The 22392-nt window shown below is 42.2% G+C and overlaps 1 protein-coding gene across 2 annotated transcripts in view; it reads right to left on the minus strand.

The window, feature by feature from the left end:
* The window catches only part of LOC133444688 (immunoglobulin superfamily member 21-like), a 35231-nt gene extending 15897 nt beyond the window's left edge, over nt 1–19334 (minus strand). For both annotated transcript variants that reach the window (XM_061722559.1, XM_061722558.1), the window contains exons 1-3: nt 19210–19334; nt 7091–7203; nt 2495–2610 (exon numbers count right to left, since the gene is read on the minus strand). In XM_061722559.1, the coding sequence (XP_061578543.1) occupies nt 2495–2610; nt 7091–7203; nt 19210–19264 (284 nt within the window). In that variant the 5' untranslated portion in view covers nt 19265–19334. The remainder of the gene's footprint in view (nt 1–2494; nt 2611–7090; nt 7204–19209) is intronic.
* Nucleotides 19335–22392: the final 3058 nt, after the last annotated feature.

Raw genomic sequence — 22392 nt, forward strand, 5'->3', positions numbered from 1 at the left:
GCCACCTCAGCTGACTCCTCTAGATGTGAAGGAGCAGCGGTTCGACTCCAAGCTCCTCTCGGGTGACCGAACTCCTCACCCTATCTCTAAGGGAGCGTCCAGCCACCCTGCGGAGGAAACTCATCTTGGCCGCTTGTATCCGCGATCTCGTCCTTTCGGTCACTACCCAAAGTTCATGACCATAGGTGAGGGTACACATGCTGAAGGTCCCGGTCCAAATAAAGCCAACAGGACAACGTCATCCGCAAAAAGCAGAGACGAAATCCTGTGGTTGCCAAACCGGATCCCCTCTGGCTCCTGGCTGCGCCTAGAAATCCTGTCCATAAAAATTATGAACCACCTCAGTGACCTCGGCTTGGGTGATGGATGAGCACGGCCCAGAGTCCCCACTCTCTGCTTCCTCAGTGGAAGGCATGTCAGTCGGGTTGAGGAGATCCTCAAAGTATTCCTTCCACCGTTCGACGATGCCCCCAGTCGAGGTCAACAGCTCCAACAACGGTGCCGGCAGAGTACTGCTTCCCCCTTCTGAGGCGCCGAACAGTCCGCCAGAATTTCCTCGAGGCCGACCAAAAGTCTTCCTCCCTGGCCTCACCGAACTCCTCCCAGACCGGGGTTTTTGCCTCCAGGACCGCCCGAGCTGCGGCTCGCTTGGCCTGCCGGTACCTATCTACTGCGTCAGGAGTCCCACAGGCTAACATAGCCCGGTAAGACTCCTTCTTCAGTCTGACGGCATCCTGTACTTTTGGTGTCCACCACAGGGTTCTAGGATTGCCGCCACGACAGGCACCGGAGACCTTGCGACCACAACTTCGAGCTGCAGCGTCGTCAATGGAGGCAGAGAACATGGTCCACTCGGACTCAATGTCCCCCGCCTCCCCCGGGATCTGAGAGAAGTTCTCTCGGAGGTGAGAGTTGAAGATGTCCCTGACAGAGGGCTCAGCCAGACGTTCCCAACAGACCCTCACAATCCATTTGGGTCTGCCCGGTCTCTCCAGCCTCCTCCTCTGCCAGCACATCCAACTCACCACCAGGTGGTAATCAGTTGACAGCTCAGCCCCTCTCTTCACCCGAGTGTCCAAGACATGCGGCCGAAGGTCAGATTAAACGACAACAAATTCGATATTTGACCTCCGGCCTAGGGTGTTCTGGTGCCACGTGCACTGATGGACACCCCTATGTTTGAACATGGTGTTCGTTATGGACAAACCGTGACTAGCACAGAAGTCCAACAACAAAACACCGCTCGGGTTCAGATCGGGGAGGCCGTTCCTCCCAATCACGCCTCTCCAGGTATCACTGTCATTACCCACGTGAGCGTTGAAGTCCCCCAGTAGAACAATGGAGTCTCCAGTTGGAGCACTATCCAGTACTCCCAGTCAGAGACCCCAAGAAGGCCGGGTACTCCGCACTGCTGTTCGGCCCGTAGGCACAAACAACAGTGAGAGACCTTTTCCCGACCCGAAGGCGCAGGGAAGCGACCCTCTCGTTCACCGGGGTGAACTCCAACACATGGCGACTGAGCTGAGGGGCTATAACCAAGCCCACACCAGCCCGCCGCCTCTCACCCTGGGCAACTCCAGAGTAGTGGAGGGTCCAGCCCCTTTCAAGGAGCTGGGTTCCAGAGCCCAAGCTATGTGTGGAGGTGAGATAGATCTCTAGTCGGTATCTCTCAACCTCACGCACAAGCTCCGGCTCCTTCCCCCCCAGCGAGGTGACATTCCATGTCCCCACTGTGACAGTTTTAGTCCAGGGATTGGGTCGTCGAGGCACCCCGCCACGACTGCTACCCAGATCACATGGCACCAGCATATCATGGACCTTCCTGCGAGTGGTGGGCCTACAGGAAGGCGGGCCCACGTCGCCGTTTCAGGCTGAGCCCGGCCGGGTCCCACGGGCAAAGACCCGGCCACCAGGCACTCGCCTTCGAGCCCTAACCCCAGGCCTGGCTCCAGGGAGGGGCCCTGGTGACGCCGATCCAGGCGACGTTACGGTCCTCGCTGTCTTCCTCTTCATGATAGGCTTGAACCGCTCTTAATCTGGCCCGTCACCCAGGACCTGTTTGCCATGGGAGACCCTACCAGGGGCGTAATGCCCTCCTAGAATCACTCGGGCACACAAACCCCTCCACCACAGTAAGTTGGCGGTTCAAGGAGGGGTAAATCAATATATAAATAGAGATATAGATATATAAATACCGTACTTATAATATAACTCAATATATCTATATACATACCTATTCATATACATACAGTTTCATTTCTACATGGATCCCAGGGGATTTAATGTTTCCTCCATGGGATTTTATGTTTCCTCCAGGGGATTTAATGTTTCCCCAGGGGATTTAATGTTTCCTCCAGGGGATTTAATGTTTCCGCCAGGGGATTTAATGTTTCCTCCAGGGGATTTAATGTTTCCCTCAGGGGATTTAATGTTTCCCCAGGGGATTTAATGTTTCCCCAGGGGAACCCGTGCAGCATCTCCTTTCCTCTCTTACCGGACGGTGGAATGGTAAACCAGGTTCTCTCTGGATACGTCTTCCATGGGGGGGTAGCTGCTGTTGTTCATGACGTAGGTGAAAATCTTCTGCTTGGTGCTTCCTCCTTTGATTACCTGGAATGCAAAATTCCACAAGAATCACTGAATTTGAATACAGCAGCTGGAACATTTTCTACGTCAGCTTCTGCATAGATACAGACAGATGAAAGGAGGTACAGAGCTTCCCTCGGATCGCCGCTCTGCTCAACCTTCAGTTCTAACAGATTCAGATATTTCTGGAGTATCTTCATGTCTGTAAATATTGGTTCTGATTGCTATATTATTATTATTGCACCTTGACAAAGTCTGATGAATCAAATCAAAGTTGAGTATGAAACAGAAGCTGATTTACAAGTCCTTCACCATCCAGCCCTCATCTTCCTCCCATCCAGGTTCAGGTGACAGCAGACTAATCAGAGAGGTCCAGGGTGGCCTGGGTTGCGAACACTTTCCAGTCAGTGTTTTCAAAATGCTGCTGAAGTGACTAATGGCGCTTTTCCACTAGTACCTACTCAGCGCGAATCGACTCGCCACGCCCTCGTTTTGCGCTTCTCCACTAGGGGTGGAGGCGGGTGGAGGCGTGCCGAGTAGATACTTTTCTGTATCTCTGCCGAGGTTCTAAGCGGCTGAGTCGGGCTGTGATGTCATCACACTACAGGCCACCGATAGGTCGGGGGGCGGGGCAGTCAGACGTTTGAATCGGGAAGTGGGAATCAGCGCAAGAGCGGCTTGCGGCAATTTTATTCAACAGGCAATGGCAGCAGAAGTCTGTTTGGTGATCCAACTCTGAGGTGCAGATGTTCATAAACCTGGTGGCTGAGGAGAGAATTAAAAAGGGATCTAGACGGGCGATAAGGAACGACCAGATCTACCAGGAGCTCCTTCATAGCTGCTCTGCAACGGACTTTTCAGCAGCAGAGACAAACTAACAACATTAAAAAGCTACTCTCTCTCTCTCTCATGTTTAACTTGATATGGAACACAAGTCACAGACCCAGCAGCACATTTATCATCTCCTCCAGGTTCTACATCTTTAGTGTTGTTGTCTTCTTCCTTTAGATACACAATCAAATACGTCACAGCAGCTTCCTTCTACCTCCTACTTCTGATCTGGGTGTCTAGAAACAAACGAGGACAAGGCAAGTGGAGGCGAGACGAGACGAGTCGAGTGCTGAACAGTTGGGCAGTAGAAACAATGAGAGGTGATATGAGTGTCCTAGGTGGGGGAGAGGGGCCGGTTTGTACTGTAGGTGTCTATGTTTGCTATGTTAAGCTATGTTTGTGTAGACATGCGGTGCGTCCAAATTGCTGTACTAAACAGTATATACTAAAAAGTATACTTAAGTTCGGCACACTTTTGAGTAAATATCAGTAGTATGCATTAATTCAGACGTACTATTAAGAGTGCACACGTCACTTCCTGCCGTTGGGAGGAAGTGACGTGTCACAGCAGCAGTAGCAGTGCTCCACTCCGCTATTTTCCGTTTATCCTAACCGAAACAAGATGACATTATATAATATTATTATATACGAATATTATAATATTAATATCCATCCATCCATTATTTATACCCGCTTTATCCTTGGCAGGGTCACGGGGGTCTGCTGGAGCCTATCCCAGCTCATTTCAGGTGTGAGGCAGGGGTTACACCCTGGACAGGTCACCAGTCCATCGCAGGGCCACATATAAACACACAACCATGCACACTCACACTCACACCTATGGGCAATTTAGAATCACCAATTAACCTAATATACATGTTTTTGGACTATGGGAGGAAGCCGGAGTACCCAGAGGGAACCCACGCAAGCACGTGGAGAACATGCAAACTCCACACAGAAAGACCCCTGCCGGGCCTGGGAGTCGAACCGGGGACCTTTTTTGCTGTGAGGCAACAGTGTTGACCACATATTAATATTATATAATAATATTATTATACTTAATATGATACTTATGACATATACGTATCACTTAGCAACCAAACAGCGCTGCATTGCATTGTGGGAAGTTTCTGCTTAGCTAGTGTCCATCAATCCACACCAATACATTTCTCTGGAATGAGTATAGATTGCGCATACTATTGAGTACGTACTAATGTTTTGGACGCACTAAAACATCTTACATACTGTTTTTGCATACTCATTAGGGTGGAAGTAGCCTATGCAATTTCGGACGCAGCCATGGTCTAAAATATATATATATATAAGTATATATATATATATATATATATATATATATATATATATATATATATATATATATATATATATATATATAATATAGGTTGCTGTAACTACTGTTGATGTAGAGTCTCAGATAGATAGAAAGGTAGAAAGATAGATAGAAAGGTGTATTCAAGGTTAGCTGAGCAGCTCTCAGTGATGGTGTTGTCCGTGCATAACATGTTGTTACCATAAATCCACCCCCCCACCCCCCTCTGGTCTTACCGGACTTAGCTATTCTGGCGGCTCGGAGAATGCAGCAGCTGGCTAGCCTGATAGCGTTATTGGGTTATTCTCTGTTAAGCCAAGTTTCTATGAAAATCATGATGAAGCAGTGTCTAATTATTCTGCAGCTGCAGTTCGTCCATTTTGTTCACTAAGGAGTGAACATCGGCAAGGAAAAGGCTCGGAAGAGCAAGTCGATGTGGAGTTAGCTTTAGCCCCTATGTTTACATTTCCAGGACCGTCTGAAGTTCCTTTCCTTTTGGCTGTGGCCTACAGAGTTCGTAGGTCTCGTTGATTTAGCAATCTCTGGGATTAGACTGATTATAGATGTCCGGATTGCAGGAACCGATGTCCAAAAGTTCCTGTCGGTTGTAAAATATGTATGCTAAATCGTTTTCACCAAAAATACTTGATATAAACAAGCACGTTACCACTAATTTGCTAAATCTGGAGAGACACAGAGCGTCGTGATCTTGGTCTGAATATGACTGGCTGAGGGAGTGAATCTGGGGCAAGAGTTCAGAAACCTAGTTACTAACAGACGCCGGCTGAATCTTAAAGCTGTTGTTTATGTAATACAGTTTTTCACAATTGTTTAAACACATTTATTGGAACATCAGACACAATGTGCACAACCTGGAACTCATGTTTCAGGTGGCTGAACCAATCCTGCTGAACTCCAAGCACATTTACTGCTCTAGACTCAAATTCCCATTCCATACCACACATTTCTCACAACACTACACACAATTCCCAATATCCTGCACACTCTGCCTGAATTCCCTCTCTTGCTGTTCACACAGAACACACAGTCAATCACATTTCTAAACTCCAAAGGCTGTTGTGCAATATGCAATCAGCAATTTGCCATTGAATTAATATTCATTGATGAAGCGGGGTTCAACCTTGTAAAAAGAAGTCGTCGAGGGAAGAATATCATCGGCCAGCGTGCCATCACAGAGGTCCCTGTCCAACGTGGAGGGAACATAACAATGTGTGCTGCCATCAATCACCACGGCGTCCTCCATCACCATGCCACCCTTGGCCCCTCCAACACTGCACTTCTTCTAGCATTCCTGGACCAGCTCTACAATATCATTGTCCAGCCAGACCAGATGGAGGACACAGAGGTGGTCAGGGTCGTTGTTATCTGGGACAATGTCAGTTTCCACCGGGCTGCTCTGGTCCGTGAGTGGTTCAGGGTCCATCCAGAAGTTGATGTCCTATATCTCCCTCCATACTCTCCCTTCCTCAACCCAGTTGAGGAGTTTTTCTCTGCCAGGAGATGGAAGGTATACGAGAGAAATCCTCAGACACGGATCCCACTGCTGCAAGCCATGGAGGACGCATGTGGCGATGTCACTGCTGAGGCCTGTCAAGGTGTAGGAGATTCTTCCCCCGCAGCTCGGCCAGGGAGAACATTGCCTGCGACGTGGATGAGGTCCTGTGGCCAGCCAGGGATGAAAGGCAGGATGCAGCCTAATACTTTTGTTCTGTTTCTATTTTCTGTCAAGTTTTCATCCACAGCTTGCTGTGTTGTCCAGTGGACTGCACATTTTGAGTCCAAATACTGTAAAATATTATTTTTTGTTACAGTAAAGAATTGTGTGTTGTTTTCTATTTGAGTAGCCTATACATAAGAATACTATATGGTGATATATTACATCCAACAGCTGAAGGTGTAACACTGAACATACAAATGCATGATTCTACTGAGGCATTCATACAGTGTTTTCCATTCATACTATAGTGTCTTCCATTCTGCACATCAGTGTTCAGTGGGTGCTTAGAAATGTCTACTCAAATGATGTATGTGTTTGGCATTTGAGAAGGAAATACCATTTAGTGAAGAGTTAACACTGTTTTGAAGGTAGAGTGTGCTTTTGCAAGAGAAGTGTAGGATTTTGCATTTTGTGTGTGAGTTTTGTAATTTTTGTTTAGAGTTTTGAGAAAGTGAGGTAGTCTATCAGGAAATGTGTTTAAACAATTGTGAAAAACTGTAATTGATCGGGGGTCATGTTCTGGTCTCTGGAAACATCCTAGAGACAATTTGTGTTGTAATAGTCGCTGTATAAGCAGTGTCCCTGAAGTTCACCTGCTTGCTCACCTGAAACCACATGACCTCTCGGAGGCTGCCGTCCGTCCTGAAGCTGCACCTCAGAATGACGGTGTCTCCGATCACGACGGGAGGAAGAGGATCAATGGAAACAGTCAGATAACCTGTCGACGGAGAAAGAAGGAAGACATGGGCTCATCTATGATTCTGGACCTGCTCACCAAACATCCCCTTAAACATCCAGCTCATCTAGTTTTCATTTCATTTCATTTTTCACTTTATTTTTTATAGAGGGACATGTACATTGATAAACATTTTAAAATGTAAATATACCCAATTGTAGCCAAAAGCCCAATCCACACTCATGTGAATGCTGCAATCACCCATGTATATACTGTAATTCAAATCTGTGTAAATCATATAATCACATCTCATCTGTTCATAATATATATTATCATTCATTAATTTCTGACCTGCACCTTGTAGCAAAAGTTATTTATTAATCTGCACTGTGTAAATATATATATATGTATATGTATATATGCTGTACATTGTGTTTATTTCACTGCATAAGCACTTCTGGTTAGATGCTAACTGCATTTCGTAGCCCTGTACTTTTGACATGTGCAATGACACCATGAAGGGTTTTGTACACAGTGCAGGCATATCTGAAGGTTTTAAAACCCTTTATAACCCGGCCTGTGTGAATACTCGATTCTGATTGGCTGGCAGGTGTACATTAAAAGTGATAACCTACATCTAGAAAACAAGTTCGGTCAAATTGCCTGATAACTTTAATATCATTGCGCTGGATCAACTGCCAGGTGGTAACCACGGCAACGGAGATTCAGAGAAGAGGAGCTGGCTACCGCAGGACGGCGACATGAGGGAATTTGAAATTTCTTTAAATTTATTTGGTGAATTTAAAAATTTTGATGACTGGGATGCAGAAGAATCAGAATCAGAATCAGAATCAGCTTTATTGGCCAGGTTCGAACATTGTTCAACAAGGAATTTGACTCCGGTAATTTCGCTCTTTAGGTAGTAATATAAACAATAAACAAATGTGGTATTTCTATGTACAGAATAAACATTTAAAGGTGCAGCAGTTTGAGGTAGAGAAAAGGACAGTTCTGAATAAAAATAAAAAATAACCTATTTACAATTTTACAAGACAAATTATACAAAAAATACAAAAAAAATTATACAAAAGAAATACAAAAGTGAGAGGTGCAGCAGAGTGAGGCAGACATGATTATTAAAGAAGGTGCTAGATGATTTTTATTGCACGTGTTTGGTTACTCTGAGACTGTTATTTGTGGGAGTTCATCAGAGCAACCGCTTGCGGGAAAATTTCTCTGTGTCTTGAGGTTCTGGCGCACAGAGCTCTGTAGCGCAGTCCAGAGGGGAGGAGTTGGAACAGACTGTGTCCTGGGTGTGAGGGGTCTGCAGAGATTCGACCTGCCCGTTTCCTGGTCCTGGACCGGTACAGGTCATCGATAGATGGGAGATTAGTCCCAACTATCCTCTCTGCAGACCTGATTGTCCGTTGCAGTCTGTGCCTGTCCAGTTTGGTGGCTGATCCAAACCAGACAGTGATGGAAGAGCAGAGAACAGACTCTATGATGGCAGAGTAGAAGGTGATCAACAGCTGCTGTGGCATGTTAAACTTCTTGAGCTGGCGCAGGAAGTAACTCTAAGGCTCTAAAGGCTGAATTATGGTTCTGCGTCAAAACGACGCCGTGTCTACGGCGTGTGGTTTTTGTACACGCAGAGGACACGCCGTCACATGCGCCGTCAGTGACGTGCACCTCCTGAAAATTGTAACTACGCGTCGAGGAGACGCCGACCACACGCAGACCGAGAGGGCTGTGATTGGTTCGTTTGAAAGCGAAGCATTTCCGGTATCCGGTTTGAATCAGTAGTGAACTTCCAGGGCTCTTTTCTTCGTTTATATGTGATTTTTTTTTGTTTTTGTTTTTTGCACAATAGTTGTCCTTATCTCTTTGATTTACTGTGACCGGAAAAAGTCGGATAAACCATTCAGAAAAAGATCGCTAACTAGTGGCCGCGGGGGGGACTGCACCGCGACCAAATGGAGAGACGGAGAAGTCCGAAGGATTCGTGACGACGTCACGGGTGCGCCGTGTGCTCTGCGTGTGTGTGACGCAGAAGTATACCCGCACCTTAAGGCAGGAGGGGGACACGCCGTCCGGGCCCGGGGCCTTCCTGACCTTCTGCCTCTGGAACAGCCAACACACCTCCTCCTCACAGATCCTGAGTGCAGGCAGGGTGTCGGGTGGGGGGAGGGGGGTAGACAGAGGTGGGGGGGGTTGGCTGTGGTGAGGTGTGAAAAAGCGGGCAGCTGGGGGGGTAGGGGGGTGAGGGTGGTGATGGTGGAGCAGCAGGGGGGGAGGGGGGTGCTGGTGGTGATGATGGAGATGATGATGATGATGATGATGATGATGATGATGATGATGATGATGATGATGATGATGATGATGATGATGATGATGATGATGATGGTGAGCCGTTGGCCTGGTCGTCGTCGAACTGGCAGTAAAAATTGTTCAGCTGGTTGGCCAGCTTGAGGTTGCCTGCAGGGCCTGGAGCTGTTCTTTTGAGCCCTGTGATGTTCTGCAGGCCTCTCCACACAGAAGAGGGGTCAGGGTTGGCAGAGAGGCGACTCTGCAGCTGTTCGCCGTAGGATCGTTTCGCTTTCCTGATCTCCCTCGTCAGTGTGTTCTTGGCCTGCTTGAACAGGGCTCGATCGCTGCTCCTGTAGGCCTCCTCCTTGGCTCGGCGCAGCTTCCTGAGGTTCGATGTGAACAAGGGCTTGTTGTTACTGTATGTGCAGAAGGTCTTATTCTGCACACACGTCCTCGCAAAAGCTGACGTAGGATGTCACAGTGTCTGTTAGTTCGTGCAGATCTGAGGACGCAGCTTCAAAGACACTCCAGTCCGTGCATTCGAAGCAGGCCTGAAGCTTCAGCTTTGACTCCTCTGTCCACTTCACAGTCCTCACTACAGGCTTAGAGGTTTTTAGTTTCTGCCTGTAGGTCGGGATCAGATGAAGGAGGCAGTGATCAGAGTGTCCAAGAGCTGCACGGGGAACAGAGCGGTATGCGTTCTTGATGATGGTGTAACATGACCCAGATCCCCCCAAAACAATAAACAGTGAGAGAAAGAGAAAAGAGAGGAGAGAGAGAAAAGAAAATCAAAAGAAACCGGAGAAACGGCACAAGGAGGTGACACCGGAGGAACTAGACAAAACGAGACGAGACAAGAGGTTAAATAGTCAGCTCAGCCGCTCAGCTGTGGCTTGTTATAAAACTATTTAAACTGAAAACACATTAAAACATGAATAACTGATTTAATATTTATGTTTTTTGGTAAGTGACCGTGGTATAAGCGAGATAATGCCCTTCAAGGTGTACATTAACATAAATATACTTCGCGTTAGACGGTTCACGCCCATGTTAATGTACACCTCGTCGGGCATTATCCCTTACTTAAACCCCTTTAAAATATCACATTTTCAAATGTGATATTTTCTTGTGTCCCCTATCAGCTTTTTTGTCTGAGTGGAAGTGTGGTTGTTTTTTATATTTTGATGAGCTGCTAGACAGTTGAATTTCCCTTCAAGGATGAATAAAGTTCTATCTATCTATCTATCTATCTATCTATCTATCTATCTATCTATCTATCTATCTATCTATCTATCTATCTATCTATCTATCTATCTGTCTGTCTGTCTGTCTGTCTGTCTGTCTGTCTGTCTGTCTGTCTGTCTGTCTGTCTGTCTGTCTGTCTGTCTGTCTGTCTGTCTGTCTGTCTGTCTGTCTGTCTGTCTGTCTGTCTGTCTGTCTGTCTGTCTGTCTGTCTGTCTGTCTGTCTGTCTGTCTATATATCTATCTATCTATCTATCTATCTATCTATCTATCTATCTATCTATCTATCTATCTATCTATCTATCTATCTATCTATCTATCTATCTATCTATCTATCTATCTATCTATCTATCTATCTATCTATCTATCTATCTTTTTCAAATCCAGTCTCACTCACATCCTGCTAACGTAACTACGAACACTACACTTTAACAACGTGTTGATCAATTCAGTCAATGCGCCTTTACGCAATACGCATCCGTAAGTGTTGGGAAAGATAACACTAGTGAAATCGATCATGTTGTTCTGATTTGCATTTGTAGTTATTCTATGGGCCCGATTTACTAAGATCCTAAATAAAGAGTACTAAATTGCATGTGCACTGAAAAAGTTTGCACGTGCTGTTGTTGTGTGTTTTGCAGGTGATCAACTAAGAATGCTTGCGCAATTGATAACAGGTGCAAACTGCAGTATTTAAATGAGGTGTTGCGTGTCTTACGGTTTGCGCCATGGAGAGTTTGGATGGAAAGCAGGATAGTCGCAAGCGCAAAATGAAATTTGACGAGTTGGAGTTAGAGATATTAGTGGAAGAGGCAAATAAACACATTCATTGTTGTGCCGTATTCAGCACCCCTGCCGTGAAAAGCACCCCCCGTCGACATATATTACCCACAGATCTCTTATTCACGAGTAAATGTCAAAAACGACTAAATGCTCATGTTTAATTTACTACAAATGACAACGTACACACAATGACAAAAATGATATTCTCATTCCGTGTCACGTTCTGTTTAGCGTCCAGTTTTGTGTTAATGATTCATGTTTAAATGCGCTCATGGATTCCACAATAGTCATACTTTCCCACAATCACAGTCACAGATAACAAAAATCGGGTAAATGGTTATTGATGTCATTAATTAATAGCCTGCTGTGGTTGTCTTCCATAATATTTGTAAATATATATAATATAAACTCCTAAGTATGTGTTTGTGTGAGTGTGTATGAGGGGGTGCTTTTCATGGCAGGGGTGCTGAATACGGCACAACACCACAATAACAGCAGCCATCTGTGCGTAATGCTGGGCAGATTAGCACCTTCCTTTCGAACGTATTAAATAAAGACGCAATTGCAATCCCCGCAATTACTTTCGGGCTTGGTAAATCTCATTGCGTGTGGTAAATGAACCTATTTGCATTTTCCCCAACCAGTATTTTGCGCTTTCTGGCGGGTACGCCCCATATTGATTATTCATCAGGGCAAAAGTACTAAATGAACAGCGTGTGCTATTTTGCTCATTTGAGAGGCGCAGTACTCTTTGCACGCTGTTAGTAGATCAGCTTGCACATTAGTTTGCGGGTGATGTCAAGTTTGCACACGTTTTTACGCACGCAAACCTTTAGTAAATCAGGCCCTATATGTATTAAATAATAAAATAATCAATACAAATAGACACAGAGCAATTCCATAAATGTATTTAAAAAAACAAACATTTACCCCCATTTTCCCCTGAAGCCAAGGTGTGGCAGCTGCCATACCTTGGCATACCCAATTGACGCCCCTGAGTTTAATTTGATCATTATGATGGATGCATGTTTTTATTTATATTTTTGTCTTTTTGCTTTCTTATTTATTATTTACATTTATTTATTATTGAATATTATTCTTTTGTTTTGTTTTGACTACTGTTTCATGTTCGAAATAAAAATTTCAATTCAATTCAAAAATTCAATTCAATACTCCAACACGTTTGTTTAAATCAGTTCAGTTCTGTTAAAACAACATTTTATTCTTCTTTTCAGAACAGTTAGGGTTTATTATTATTATTATTATTAACCCCAACCCCAACCCCAACCCTAACCTCATGTTCTGGTGCCGTGATCCAAAAAATCTAGACAGGAACTCTGAAGATCATAGACAGAACATCTGAGTTTTGATTTGGGATTAACATCCCTGCACTTTATGGGTTTTCACAGCCACAAGCATTAATCATTGTAAAGTACAGATTACCATCAGCAATATGGGTCAGATTCAGACAATGGGCTTTTATCTCCTAACAACATTAGATAATCTGGCCAACGGTTTACCTCCCAGGACTAGATCTACTCTCTGGAGGTTGAACTCAAACATTTTAAATAACCCAAACATCGAAGAAAAACTTAAAGCTGAAATTAAGTCATACTTGGAACACAATGATAACAAAGAGGTGATGCCATCTATACTCTGGGATGCATTAAAGGCAATGATTAGAGGCAAAATAATAGCCATTTCTGAAAGGGAAAAAAAAAGTTAGAGGAAGAATTGAAAAGACTGCAAAAAGAACACTCGGAAACCCTTAAGGATAAGACCAAATTCAAAATAACAAAATTAAAAAGAGAGATAGATTAAATAAATACACAGGGAATACAAAAAAAATGCTTTTCTTAAAGCAACAATACTATGAGATAGGGGGGAAGTCACTCAAGCTTTTATCATATAAGTTACGTAAGCAACAAGCAGAGAGAACTATAAAATAAGAAAACCCACAACAAATTAAGTAGTAACTAGTTTGGAGAAAATTCAAGAATGCTTTGAAAAATCTTATAAAATACTGTATTCACAACCCCAATGGAATAACGAACATGAGATTGATGCCTTCTTATCTTCGATTCTTTTACCAAGGGTCACAAATGAACAAAATGATCGATTAATAGCTGAAATAACAAAAGAAGAACTACAGTCAGCAATTGGGAGGTTAAAAGGAGGGACGTCCCCGGGGACTGATGGTTTTACATCACACTGGTATAAAACAATGCAGGACCAACTAGTTCCAACACTTTTGAAAACATTTAATTGGGAGCTCAAAAAGAAAATTATCCCCCCCTCATGGAGGGACGTGATCATTTCTATCATTCCTAACAACCTGATCTCACAAAAATCCATGAAATGCCCATGACCTCTCACCACTATTTTCCGTGGCACCAGCACGGAAATGGTAAAATTCCGTGTGAGCACCACGGATATTGTACCTATGTGAAGTCAATTGGGATCCGTTGTCGTGATATATACACGGATTATTACATTATTATTATGTATTATTCTTAGTATTTAACCGTGTTTTCTAGTATTTAACGTAAATTCGAGTATTTAACCATGTTGTTTGCTGTCGCTAAGACGACGGAGGTGGTGTAAGTGATGTGAAATTATTATTTTTAGCAGAAACCACAAGCGTTTCCTACTTCTAACCAATCATAAGTGGTGCTTTAACCTAACCAGACCTTAACCAGATCGTCGTCCAGCCACAAAATATAATTTTATATTGCTTTTGAACCAGGAAGAGGAGACAGGCAATATTTAAATTCCTTGTTTTAACTATTCTCCCGTTTCGTCAACCACAGGGAATTCCCTGGGCGTCCCCTCTACGTCGTAGAGTGACGAGCGGAGATCCTGATCACGTGACGAGGCCCCTACGTGGACGTGGAAGTAAACGGTTAAATATGTTGTGCTTTTGAACGGTAAATATTAAAATAAACCGTACACAGGTACATTTACAACTTATATTGAATCACTGTGAATACATCAATGTCATTTACATGACGTTAAATGAAGTATCCTAAATAAAAAAACATATTTACAATTCCTTAACATACATCATCTCTATAAAATGTAGTTACTAATTCAGATGCACTACATAATAGATATATCCAATTGATATATGTTATTTAAAACGTTTTTATACGTTAGGGTTAACCCAAACTAATGTGACTACAAATATGGCGCTGATTAGCATAAAGCTGTATAGCATGCCTCTAGGGAAATGTAGTTTATAAAAGCTAACTTTTTTTTGAAAAGGGAGGTGTCATAAGCTTAGGCTTCAGTCTACACCTTTTGGTCCTTGGTTTTTAGTCAAAATTGTATATATATATATATATATACCAAATTATATTTATTTGTATTACACTGATGATTTATATGGAGGATTTTTTGTGCCAAAATTAAATAAGCAAATACATCATTAATTAATTAAATGTGTCATTAATTAATTAAAATTTGAATGAAATATGTCATTAATTAATTAAAATACAATTCATTTTAAGTAAAAATATATATTTATTGTTTCAGCATTTAATTAATGAATGACACATTTAATTAATGATTTTGTGTTGCGTGAGAATCATGAAATATAAAACTACATTTAATTAATTAATGACACATTTAATTAATGATTTCGTGTTGCTGAATCATGAAATGTAAATGTAAAACTGTCAATTTCACTCGTCAAACTCAGTGGGCGGAGCTAACGCAAATCTAGTGGAATCCACTGCTTTGGTCTGAAACTGGAGGTAGAAGAGGAGCCTTTTTAAACATGACAGCTGTGAGTTGCGTGTTGTAGAGAGTTGCGTGATGCAGGTATCTGCTGTGACGGAGCCGCTGGAGCCAGAGGAGTTCTGCTCAGAGCTTCTTCAATTAAACTCGCTGCTTCTCTCAGGAGCTCTGGGCAGGATTTTGACATTTTGTAGGCTATGTACAATCTCTGATGTCACGTCAAAAACTATTATTTGTAGTTTAAGTGTTGCAAATTCACATTACAAATCATGTTTTAATAGCAGAAAAAAGACCACATTTCCACGTACGGTCAGTGGTGGACAGTAACGGAGTAAATTTACTTGAGTACTGTACTTAAGTACATATCCAGAGGATTTGTACTTTACTTGAGTATTAGATTTCTTTGGTACTTATTACTCTTACTTGAATACATTTCCAAGACAAATATTTTTACTTTTACTCGAGTAAATTTCTAGGAAGGCTGAAAAGTACTCGTTACTTTCAGGTCTGCTCTTTTTTCTTCTTCCCTAAAGTCCTATTGGACACAAGCTGTTTTTGTCAAAAGAGGAGACCTATCACAGTGCACGCTCTCCACTGGGATGTAGTCAGGAGAAGAAAGACAATCCGCTGAGTGTCTGAGTCTGATAATGAGCCGGACTCGGAGCAGGGACTTTCACAAAATCCTTGGCCGTATCTTAACTCAATGTTTGAGTTCGACCAAGTAAAAAGCGAGGGCACAGACAAACCACAGACAAAATAAAAAAAATAAATTAAATTAAAATTAAATTAAAATAAAAAAATATAGTAATTTACTGATGTGGAAAATAAGAAATTTACTCTTACTCTTACTCTTACTCTTACTCTTACTTCTACTTAAAGTAAATTTAAAAGCATTTACTTTTGGATACTTAAGTACCTTTAAAAGCAAGTACTTTTCTACTCTACTCTACTCTCTACTCTTACTTGTAACGGAGTACATTTTGACCAGTAGTATTTGTACTCTTACTCAAGTATTGGGGTCGAGTACTCTGTCCACCTGTGCGTACGGTGCGGGTCGCCGCGTACCCTACGCCGTAGGTCTGCGTTGGTGTAACGCGGAACCATAAATCAGCCTTCAGTGGCGCTGTGAGCCTGAACCTGCAGCCCGTCAGCTCATCAGGAGGACAGGTTAAAGAGCGGGGCTGCCAGTTGTTCATTGCTGGTTCGTTTTGTTAACTCTGAGCTTTGTTGGTTGGTTTGTTAGTTTGCTGGTGGTTTTGTTCTCAACACTTTTCTCTGTTTCTCATTTTGCTGGGACGCCGGGTCCCTCCGCCGAGACACAACTTTTGCGGTATGCGTTCATTTTTATGTCTAAAAATGATGCGCAGTGCCGACCCAATCAGAAACGGTACAGATATTTTGGGATTTTTTTATATATATATAAAAAAAATACATGACTTCACACAATACACGCACTGGGTGACGCCTCCGCTCCGACGTCGTTGCTACGGCAACCCGTCAGATCAGTCAATGATGTGGCCCAGTCTGAACAGAGCCAGATCCGGTTTGGACAATTGCTAAAAACAGTGTGGACAGTCAGCCCTGAAAATCGGATATGAGAAGGAATCAGATATGAATCAGATTTGCCTGCAGTCTGAACGCGGCCCTAGTTTATCGGAATGTGTCCCGAAGCCCTGCAACAATCCATTATGTGGATTCGATTTGCCTTGACTTGATGTGCAGGGGAACCAATGAGGTGTTTGGAATCCGCCCACTGAGTTTGACGAGTGAAACTGACAGTTTTACATTTACATTTCATGATTCAGCAACACGAAATCATTAATTAAATGTGTCATTAATTAATTAAATGCATTTTTACATTTCATGATTCACACGCAACACGAAATAATTAATTAAATGTGTCATTAATTAATTAAATGCTGAAATAATAAATATATATTTTTACTTAAAATGAATTGTATTTTAATTAATTAATGACATATTTCATTCTAATTTTTATTAATTAATGACACATTTAATTAATTAATGAAATATTTCATTCCCATTTTAATTAATTAATGATGTATTTATTTATTTAATTTTGGCACAAAAAATCCTCCATAGATTTACACCTGTACTTTGGGTTATTTGTATTGTGGAAATTGAAAGACCTATAACTAAACTAAACAATTCAGACATAGTTTTAACACCTTCCAAACCAAGGCTTATTGTTGAATATCTGCCTTAAAATGACATGTCTGATTTAAGCATGTTTATCTCAGTAAATAGCAGATTTATGTGAATAAATCTGGTATCTACTCAGCTACTCAGCTAGTCTCTACGGCTCTAAGTTTAGTTGTGGCTCAAAAACTCTTTTAAAACACCTTTAAAAACTCCTTTAAAAATCTTTAAAACTCTTTTAAACTCCTTTAAAACTCTTTAAACTCTTTAAAACTCTTTTAAAACTCTTTTAAACTCCTTTAAAACTCTTTGGAAGTGGAATTCTCCGTAAAGTGGATGACATGCATCATCTGAGATGGACTCAGCTAGTCTCTGTAGCTGCCAGTAAAGAGGCTCTAAGTTGAGTTGTGGCTCAAAAACTCTTTTAAAACTCCTTTAAAACTCTTTAAACTCCTTTAAACTCCTTTAAAACTCTTTAAAACTCCTTTAAAACTCCTTTAAAACTCTTTTAAACTCAGCTAGTCTCTGTAGCTGCCATTAAAGAGGCTCTAAGTTGAGTTGTGGCTCTGCAATTAGCTCACCGGCTAGCTTACTGGTTAATACTGGCCCACCTCACAATCTGATTAAGAGAGTTTTATTTTTTAAGGGTAAATTGCCAAACCAGGACACTCAGCTAAAAGAGATTATAGATTAAATAAAACATCTATAGAACATGGTGAGCAGTTTTTAATCAAAGATGACAGCTTCCTTAAAGCAGCACAACGTAACTTTCAGCTTTTCTGAGTTTGGCGGCATCTTTTGGACAAAAGCGGTAGTGCTTTACCAGAAAGAACACTACGTTTCCCATGAGCACCAGCGCGTACTGCCGGAAAGATCCCGTCCCGTCGCGTGCATTTGTTTTGATGAGAGTAGAGGGGACGCTTTTCTGTTTCACCAAGTGAACAGACGGAAAGCAAAAAAAAAGATGTTAAACTGCTGGAAAGGAACTGGAATTTACCGGGATACCTTAAACAAGGAAGCCAGGGAGCGGTATATGGAGAAAATAATGATTATTAACGTTTTGGATCCATATGAAATCCCTACTAAAGAATGAAGCTCCTGGTCGGAGCATCACTCTTTATAAGGGATTACTGCCGCAGTTCTGCAGAACCACCGTCTCCGGCTACCTTGTTTAGGAGTGTTTGGCAGCTGCTTTGGTAAATGTTTGACTCGCCATGTGTTTCAATAAATTTGTATAATAGTACAACATACAGTACATGTTTTGTATCCCTCTTACTTCTCTTTTCTTTTTTTTTTGACTGCTATATTATGGTGAAGACGCTCCGAGGCGTGAGCAATATTTTTGTTTTCCTCGTGAGATAATTTTTTTCCTCTGCAGCTACAAATAAGAGTTAATATTTTTTCCTATAATAATAATAATAATAATAATAATAATAATAATAATAATAATAATAATAATAATAATAATAATAATTATTATTATTATTATTATTATTATTATTATTATTATTATTATTATTATTAGTTTGTGTAGCCTTGTGATACTTTATTTGTTCTTTTTGCATATTCTATTATGTTAAAAAGTGGGCAAGATAAGCTTTATGCTTCAAGCCCAGACCTTTTCAGTCAAAATAATCACAATGTTGACCAAAGAAAAACCTGTAAATGTTTATTATCTTGCTTATTGATTTCCATGCTTATAATTGACTGAAATAAAGATTAACTAACTAACTAACTAACTAACTAACTAACTAACTAACTAACTAACTAACTGTCTCCAGCTCAGAGGTTTGTGGAAGTTCTCAGAGTCGTACTTACCTGCTGCCAGGTTGAGAGTGAAGACCAGGCAGATGAGGGTGAGAGGAGCCTTCATCCTGCTGGGGGCTCAGAAGCAGCAAAGCTCCATCCGTCGGAGCGTAACGTAGCGCTCCACCTCGCATCCTTCCCTCTGAGGCCGGCAGCTCTGCTGCTGGGCTTTAACCTCCCATGGTTACGTCAGACCGCTCTCTAACGTCGAAAGGATTACATCAGCGTTGACCTAAACTCCACATTATCCACCTCTCTCTTCACATAGACCCTCACTATCAGAATACTCTCAGAATACTCTCAGAGTTTCACACTGGACCCCTGCACACAGATTACTTTTGTAATACTGTATTTGACCCGGTCTTTGTACGTTTTGACTGTATAGAAACGTAATTCTTGCCATTATAAGAATGAGATGTACCTGCTGGACTCTACTGCCCTTACTTTTTAACAACTGGTGCTTTCTATTATTTTACCTCTTTTCTTATCATTTTATTTCATTTTATTTGTTATTTACTGTTTAATTGTGTCTTTTCGCTTTTAATGTTGATGTTGGCACTTTAAATTACCTTGTGTTGAATTGTGCTACACAAATAAACTTGCCTTGCTTTGCTTTATATGTAGCACAATACTGTGTTTATTCAGTCCCTGTAAGCGGAACTGCCTCTAGACCAGGGGTCTGCAACCCAAAATGTTGAAAGAGCCATATTGGACCAAAAACACAAAAAACAACTATGTCTGGAGCCGCAAAAAATGAAAAGTCTTGTATAAGCATTAGAATGAAGGCAACACATGCTGCATGTATCTATATTAGTTATAAGTGGGGGAAGATTTTTTTTTCATTATGCACTTTGAGAAAAAAGTTGAAATGTCGAGAAAAAAGTCGAAATGTTGAGAAAAAAGTCGAAATTTCAAGATAAATGTTGAAGTACAATTTCTAGAAAAAAGTCGAAATGTCGAGAAAAAAGTCAAATTTTCGAGAGAAAAGTCGAAATGTCGAGATTAAAAAGGAAAGGAAAAAAGGGAAAAAAAAGAAGAAAAAGGAAAAAAAGAAGAAGAAAAAAAGAGAAAAAAAGAAAAAAAAAGGAGAAAAAGGAAAAAAAAGGTCAAACATTTTTTTAAAAGCTCCAGGAGCCACCAGGACGGCGCGCGGCTCTAGAGCCGCGGGTTGCCGATCCCTGCTCTAGACCAAACCAAAAACTGACATTCTTATTACGGATCTTAGTGGTGTTACAGCCATGGCTGTACCTCCCTCTTGCCCTGTGTGTCCCTGTGTTCTCCCCTCTCATCTCCACTGCAGTATGTCTATACTGGCTTTTCCACCACTCCTCGCCAGATTGTTGTCAAACCTCCATGGTGCACACTTCAGGCTGATTCAAGTGAAATCCTAATGAGGTCTTCTTGTTGTTTTTTGAGCTCAGTTACTCAGTTTTTCTGCTGTTCCCCCAGGACCGTTCTCATCTGCCAGCTACCAACCAGTCTGTTCTCCCAGCCGCCCTCCAGCTCCAAGCTACCCCTGGCTTCCGCTCAGCACTCCATTTTCCTCTCCTCCTCACGCCAGCCATTCCCCGTGCCAGCAACCACCCCTGCCCTAACCAGACCCCCTTTTCCCCCTTCCCTACAATAAATTCATTCTTTACTCCACCACGGTCTCGCTCTTGGGTTCCCCCTTGTGAGTCTGTCACAAGTGGGTTTTAAGGAAAACATATCCTGAGCAGGGGAGTTTCATTAGCAGCCAGTCAGACAGGAGAAACACAACCTGATGTTGGATCACGAACGCTGCAAATCCGAATCAGACACTTCTACTCTGTGCTTGTCGATTTGTTGAGAGACAAAACAGCAATGGAGTCACCAGAACCTCCTCAAATCACAATTTCAAAATCCTGTTCTGCAGGACAACTTTGGGTCAGTCAGCTTCTCCTATCAGAGCTGTAAATTCTGGAAATCACTGCCTTCAGAAATTAAATCCATCTCAGAGTTTAACATGTTCATCACCAAAACTAAAACCTGCTTAAAGGGGACCTATTATGAAAAACGTTTTTTTTTTCTTCTTGCTTTAACATATATAAAGTGGTCTCCCCTCAGCCTGCCAACTCAGAGGAGGAAAGCAACCAATTTCTGCAGTGTCTGTACAGCCGCCCGGATGAGCCATCCAGTGTGACGTGGCTTCTACGAGCCGTTCAGATTCTGCGCATTTTCGTTACGTAACCAAAATGCAAACCACGCCCACAGCTATAAAACCGTGTAACTGCATGCGAGCGTCCCACTATCGCTTCGCACCGCGTGACATCGGACGCTCTCTGTCCATCTCCCTCCAGCAGCTGCTACTTTATTGAGGTTTTTGTAGTGAGATGAGGAGGTATCATAGAGATAGCTTCTCATTTCAACTAACTGGATCAGCCGTTCCCCATCCGTGACCGTTTCCTACAGCACTTTCAACCGGCTTTCAACGCGAGCGCAGAAGAAAATAGAAGCAGGGTGTCCCACAAATGTTCAGCTCAAAACGGCCTGTTGATGGAGTAAATGTGATCTTCCATTAGTCTGGTGTTGTTCAGCCGAGGTCCACAGAGATACCGACTGCTTGCTCTTGATCGTCCCTTTAACTGGATCCAGGTGCGTTGGAGAAGGTAAATGTCTAAATTGTGCTCGGCGGAGGCTATCTGAGGGCCTGGACGGAAAAACAGAATTCCTCACATCTCATTTGGTTACAGTATTTGGGAATAATGGAAAACCAATGACAACATTAGAAAAAAAATGCTAGATTTTTAGAAAAGTTTGCCACCCAAAAGCTGAAATGACACTCAATAAATAAAATAGCAACAATGAAACAAAAAAAAAAACGAAAAAAAAAGACACCTGTACAAGTGGGACCAGGACATATGTTGCACCATCTAATGGCACGTACCAAATAAACCAGTTTGGCAAAATAATGATAAATACAAATATTTAGAAATACAAATTTAGCAACAATTTTACAAATGTAACTCCAAATCACATCAGCCAGAAAAAAACCAAAAATAACAAATATTTTTCACGTATTCAAGCCTTTTGCTCCTGAGTGGGTAAGTGCAATGTACATCGTACGCTTCCTCCATAAAAAATCTGATAAAAAAATAATAGTAGGACTGGTAGTGTTGGCTTCAGAGTTTTTTAATGGCTGGGTGAGAACGTGGAAGGCGACTCAGAGCCTGTTCT

The sequence above is a fragment of the Cololabis saira genome, chromosome 5 (assembly GCF_033807715.1).
Source record: "Cololabis saira isolate AMF1-May2022 chromosome 5, fColSai1.1, whole genome shotgun sequence".
Lineage (NCBI taxonomy): Eukaryota > Metazoa > Chordata > Actinopteri > Beloniformes > Belonidae > Cololabis > Cololabis saira.